The sequence below is a fragment of the Eurypyga helias genome, unplaced genomic scaffold (genome assembly GCF_000690775.1).
Source record: "Eurypyga helias isolate BGI_N326 unplaced genomic scaffold, ASM69077v1 scaffold38806, whole genome shotgun sequence".
Lineage (NCBI taxonomy): Eukaryota > Metazoa > Chordata > Aves > Eurypygiformes > Eurypygidae > Eurypyga > Eurypyga helias.
In genome coordinates, this window is record NW_010256675.1 from 376 (window position 1) to 6,709 (window position 6,334).

The following is a 6,334-nucleotide window of genomic DNA, read 5'->3' on the forward strand; positions in this document are numbered from 1 at the left end:
ATCTCACCTCCCTGGCCACGTTGGGCCACTCCAGGAAGTGGGATCAGGACCCGCGGCTCTCCCCCTGCCTGCAGTGCGTCAGTGCTGCTGGCTCCTGCTGCCCACCACCGCTCCTCAGGCTCCGCAGAACGCACCCGGAGCTGCACATGCGAGGGGAACGATGCTTTATTGGAGCTTGTCCTGAACCGCAAAGGCTTCTCCAAACACGCTGCCAGAGCCCCCCGCTGCCAGCCCAGCTCTTCCCTGGATGGGAAGGACTGACGGCCCGTCCCCGAGCCGCTGAGGAGGTTGGAGGGTGCAGAGGCACCGGCTGCGTGCGGGATGGGTCAGTGCTGAGGGCCCAGGGCGCACACAGCACGAGGTTTGTATGCGGCCAAGTCCGCAGGTGCCCGGAACAAGCTACAGCCATGGCCCAGCGCAGGAGGAAGAGAGGGACAGGGAACACCAGAGGCAGCACCACGGGGACTGCCCACTGGTTTCCAGCAGGGGGAAAAAATGGGAAAATGAGAGGTGATGCCACGGACGCGGAGCAGAGAGCTGATCTGTGATACGTTATCTCCAATAACTGTTCTCCGTACCACAGTGGAGAGAAAACGAGGGCATCTCCTTCCCTTTTCCCTGGACAAGAGAGCACTGGAGCGAGATGCGGGCTGTGCGTGGGACGCTACATCAGCACCTGCGTGGGTCCAGGGTCCTGCACTTGCTTTCCTCTCCTTCCCTCCCCCAGTGAGGATCGTCCCTTCCCGGCGACGAAGGATGTTGGCGCAGAGCAGCACAGCACACCCAGCCCCACCAGCTCAGGAGTCCATCTTCTCCTTGATGAAGACTTTGGGCCTCGAGAAAATTCGGATGGCCTCCTCTATCTGGGAGAGCTTCCTCTCCAGCTCGACCCGCCTGTTCTGCACGCTGAGGGTGTCCGCGCGCACCGGCAGCATCACCAGCTCCTTTATCAGCTGCTCCTGACCTGTGGAAACAAAAAAGCAGCAGCGAGCTGCACACGTGGAAGAGCAAAGAAATCCGTCCTCTTCCCAAGCCTGTGACCTCATCCTCAGCCATGAAAATGGCAGCAGCACAGGAACTTGGAGAGAATCCTACCCATCCTTCGATTCACAGCTCAGCTGGAGTGACCTGCTCCTGCTGTGACGAGCCAAGGGATGGACTAGAGACCTCTGAAGGTCCCTTCCAACCCAAATCTAGCAGTAACCCTAACATCAGATCCACTGGACAAACCTGCTCCGGAGAGCCAGGCCCCTGTCCTGCAGGTCCCACCAACCGGAAGGAGACTGCTGTGTCCATGTGCACAGCTCAGGTGCGGCAATACGCCAGCTACATGCTCCCAGCTCTCCGAGTGGCAGGAATCTGTGCCCCAGAACTCTCCTCTCCCTAATCCTGGCTAGGATTGCCTGGTTTTCTGAGCTGGAACCCTCACTATTTTTCCTCTTACTCTGCTCCAGCTTGCTGAGGGTCTCCAGCCGCTCCCCCTCTGGCATCATGGTATGACCAGGCGGCGTGTCGGGATCCGGCAGGTTGCGCAGCCGCTCCTCCCTCTGTCTGCGCCACAGCTCCTTCCTCTCCAGCAGGCTGGCAAGGCAAAGGAAAGCACGCCTCAGCACATCTGGCAGGAAGGACCACATCTGGGGGGGCCACAGGACACGCTCGAAACCCCAGGACGCAAGTCACTAGCTGGATGTTCCTCAGATGCCGGGTGCAAGGCAGGACGAACGCCTGCGAGGCAGAGCAAGCCGTCTGCCTCCCCGAAAGGACACCTTTACATCCCGTGGAGGAGCAGGGGCACATCCCAGAGCATCTACCTCTCAGCAGCACGTAGCAAGGGAAGAGAAGACTGAATTCTTTCTGAGCCTGGCCATCCTGGCCATGGGGATGCTCATTAAATTCCCAAACCAGAAGGAATTGCATTTATTCCCCAGGCTGCTCACACGTGGTGAAGGCATCTCCCTCTCTGTCCAGGCAGAGGCCGGGGGAGGCAGTGAAGGGAGCTGGGCTCATTACGGAAAGGCTGGTGGAGCAGAGAGGGGCATACGTACTACTGGGGGACATGACCCTTTTGCTTGGCGTTGTACTCTTCCTGCTCCCGGTGCTTCTGCTCCAGCAGCTCGTCCAGCGCCTGCAGGGACTGGGAGCGCCGCAGCGGGGCCCGCTTGGCATTGCGGGCGTTGTGCTTGATGAAGTCAATGCCTCTGCCCTCCACCTGCATCTGGGAGAGGAGAGAGGGAGGCAGCGGGGCCAGCTCGGTGCACTCACACGGGCAACCGCCCATGTCCCCGCGTGGGACAAAGCAGGGGCACCCACACAAGGAACGGAATTCCAGGTGTACTGCAGCAGGACAGGCTTCCCTCCAGCCCATCCCCCCCCCAAAAAAAAAAAGGAGCTATGGCCACATTTTGAGAAGAAACCAGTGCCAGAGCAAATGTCAGAAACCCCTGGCGTGCCACGGTTTGCCTGGCTTTGGTGCCAGGCAGACTTTAATCCCATCTTTTTGAGGTCCCCAAGCTGACCCCCCGCCCTTAGAGCCAGAAGGACAGAGGCGCCAGGCTGACACAGCCGCGTGGCTCCTGCTGCTGTTCTGAGCCCATCAGACAGGTCAAAGGTCAGAGGAAAAACTGGTCGGGCCTTTCCCAGACCAGTAAATGTGACAGAACCCCTGGCAGAGCAGGAACTGAGCTGGGCCCCGGGGGTGTCTCCTCAGACAGCACCCTCTGCCCCAGCTCCTCTAGGGGTCAGGGAGCAGGGGGGAAGGTCGCTGGGATTGAGTTCAAGCTTTTCTTGGTTTTCCTCCTTAGGGGTTTACTGTCTGTTTCAATTCAGTCACCCCATGACATCTGGGAAACAACAAATGGACAACCCCACGCTGGCCAAGGAAAGAAAACAAGAGTCACAGAGCAGTTCAGGACCTTCCAGACAGACCACCTGAAAGGTTTAACTGATAATACTGATTAACTCTCCTTAATAAAAAGCACACCCATTTCACGAATTTTTATCTACGTCCAGAAGCCACAGTTCCTTTGATTAAGGTGGGAGCAGCCTCCAAATCCTCAAGACCTCCTGCACAGCAGGAAGAGCAGATTTGAGATCACTGGCACTTCTCAGTGGGATTTTCAAAGGGAACCTCATGGTCTCTTTAACCATGAGTGAGGATGAAGCCAGAGGGTAGCACCAGCCCGTCTCACACCCCAGTGACCAAGGCCCCTTCCCCTCGGCCAGGAAGAGTATTTACAGATCTCCCTCCTCCCCAACGCTTTAGAGGAACACATGAAGCGGGTAAGAGCCAGAAACCCCTGGGAGCAACTCACCTTGACTTCAGCGCCCAGTCCCTCTGCAGCCTCTGTGTCTGTCCCTGCTCCCGTTCTGGCAGGCCTTGGGGAGGGCGGCCTGCACGGCTTGATGCCAGGGCCACAGCGAGAATACGCCCTCAGGAATTTCAGAGCCGCTGGATTTGGAGGTGGGGAGCCCTCCTGGGAAAGGCAAGAAAAGACACACTGGCAGAGTGAAGCTGGAGCAAAGAGAAACCCACCCAGCAAAGTTTGGGTGGTCAACCCCACGTTTCTGGCGGGCAGATGACAGCACGCTCTTTCTGCCACCACTTGGCAGCAGTTCCTGGGAGGAGACAACCTGTACTTGGCCAGCAAAGGCCGAACGGACTGCCTACGGCAACAAATCCGGACCTGGCAGCTGAACTGTGTAAAGAAACGCTAGAAAAAAGGGAAAAATCTGCAGGAACACGCGTTTGGATCACGTGTGTGTGTGGAGTTGGCTGGAGGGTCCCTCTTTACTGACAAATCTGGGAGGCATGGAAGGAGAGCAACGCCAGAGACACCCCCCAGGGCTCGGGATAATCCAAACGGATGGACAGTCCATACTGACAGTGACAACGACTCCTTAAAAAAGCAGGCGGCTTCCTGTGAAAAGGCCCGATGGCAGCGCGGAAAGTCGAGAGGGACCCGCCAGTGCCCCTTGTTGGCAAGAACAGAGAACCTGAGCTCTCACAAGCCATCCCACCTCCATGAATCCGGAGCATGCGGCAGAGCCCTGCTCCAGCAAGCTGTAACGGAACGGCACTGGGAGGCATGATGCTGGCACAAATCGGCTGCCGTTCCCAAATGCTGCTCTGTTCCACATCCCAGATCTGTGGTTATCCTGACAGGAAGAGGAGCGGGGAGCAAGGGAGTCCGGGAGGCATCTCCGAAGGCCACGCTTAGCATTGGCACAGGGCGACACTGCTCCACGTCTATTGGGCAGTCTGCAACGAGGCTCTCTGAGGCCAAACAAAGTCGGGAAGGTGGAAGTTGACCCTATGGGAGCAGGAGACTGTGCAGCCAGGGCACTGCTGTGCCCTTGGCAGGGGCAGGAACACGCAGGGCAGCCCCCAGCTCTTCAGGGGTAGCTGGATCCCAGCTGCTCTCAGCTGAACTGCAGTGCCCGCGGGGCAGACTCCCCGTTGCCTGGCCCACCTGGCTTGGCAGGCTGAGGGTGGGGGAGGACAGTAACGCCAGCGGTTTTGGTGTAAGGGTCAGGGCACACGCCGCCCAGACGGATCGTGCTCCAAAGACGAGCGGTCAGCAGGAGCCGGGAGATGCAGATCTGCCCGGTACGTTAACGAGAAGCGCCTTTGCCTAGCGCGGCAGGTTCCAAGTCTGTGATCTCAGGAGCGTGTTGGCAGAGCGCAGCGTGCCCCGTCTCCCTCCACGGCAGCACTGAGGCTGCCAGAGCCCTTTTCAAGGCAGCTGCTGCCATTAACAGCCTCGGGGACAGACGAGAGAAAAGAAACTTGGTGTTCGACACCAAGACCTAACAGAAGCACCTTATTCTCTGAGCAGCAGCTCCAGAGAAGGTGGGGATCCTTCAAAGGAAACACCTCAGCTCTAGGAGAGCCGCAGGAACAGCTAAAGCATCGTGAGTCAGCGCCGGGGCTTCCTGCCACCTCTCGCTGGAGGAATCCACGGAGCATAAGTAACGCACCACGCAGAAGCTGCCTGCGCAGAGACCACCCCCTTTCCCCAAAACAAAAGAATAAATCATCTCAATCTTCCTGTAACTCAGAGGATTTGTCAAACAGGAGCGTAGGCTTGTGTTCCTAGAGCACACGTGGGTTTGCTGCCGTGTGTGGAAGGGTCACGGACGTCAGAGGGGTTGGTGGCACACCGGGAAGAAGGGATACAGCATTTGAAACCACTCGGCTTGAAAATCGTCTTGCCAACTCGTACAGTTGTTATCAACACACGTAATTATAGTGTCAAACGTTGGCCCGAGGGCCACAGGCCAGAGGGAAGCAAAGCAGACATGAGCCTCGAGCATCCCCCAGCTCACACCCGCCACCTGCACAAGCTCCTGTCTACAGCCCGGTGGAAAAATTATCAAGAGAATGAAAAAGAAAGAAGCCAAAAGCTACCCAAAACCTTCACAGAGCCAAACACGGCTCGGAACGGACGGCAAGAACGTTTCGGCAGTTGAAGAAGCCTGAGGTGACAAGCCACGGCCGTGCATCCCTGCTCTCCCAAGCACGCGTGCAGAGGACAGGCGGCACGTACACCCTTTGCAGGCTGTGCTGGAGCTACCAGCCTCCCGCCTGCCTGCCTGGAGGTGCCCGTGTGCTCTCGTGCTCAGAGGTTATTCACCAGGACAATCACTCAGAGAAGAACATGGAGATACACATCCCACCATGGCTCCGCAGGGTGGGAAGAGTTGGACCAGGGTTTGATGCAGCCTGAAGACTCACCTCAGAGGACCACGATCCATGGGGCAGGATACAACAGCCTCTTGGCACAAACCCCAGATAAGTGTTGCCCCAAACAGTGGGAAGCCAAAACGCCAGCTGGATGCACCTCTCGACAGGGAGTGTGGCTGTGCGGGCTGCTCCGCACCCCACAGGAACCGCCTGCGGATCCCTGACCACCGAACGGCCAAGCAGGAGCCTCCAGGCAGAGGAGGCTTCCCCTGCATGGGGATCTACCTGCCCAGCCGGGATGGGCACCACGACAGCAGTCCCCCCTCGGCCCAAGCCCCACGTTCTCGCCCCGCACCCAGCCCCACTGTCAGGTCTGCCCGTTGTGCCTCAGCACCGCTGCAGGTTCTGGGACTCCCCCATCCCCCTGAGCCTCACAGCTGAACCACATCCCAGGCCAGGAGGGCTCAAGTGCCCCGTGGGGACCAACCTGCAGTTTGGCCTTCACCTTTGACTCCACGTTTTCATACTTCTGGGATTTCCAGAGAGCTTTCACAGGCTTGGGCTGGCTGTGCTCTTGGGCTCGCTCCTTCTCTTTGCACTTCTTCTGAATCTCCTTTATTCGCCTCACATTTTCCTTCTCGTGGTCCTTGG

The 6,334-nt window shown here is 58.3% G+C and overlaps 1 protein-coding gene across 1 annotated transcript in view; it reads right to left on the reverse strand.

The window, feature by feature from the left end:
• Window positions 1–797: 797 nt before the first annotated feature.
• ENKD1 (enkurin domain containing 1) overlaps window positions 798–6,334 on the reverse strand; it is a 7,121-nt gene continuing 1,584 nt past the window's right edge. Inside the window, 5 exon segments of the mRNA XM_010153748.1 lie at window positions 798–964; window positions 1,445–1,581; window positions 2,046–2,215; window positions 3,312–3,473; window positions 6,171–6,329. Of these exon segments, the coding sequence (XP_010152050.1) occupies window positions 798–964; window positions 1,445–1,581; window positions 2,046–2,215; window positions 3,312–3,473; window positions 6,171–6,329 (795 nt within the window).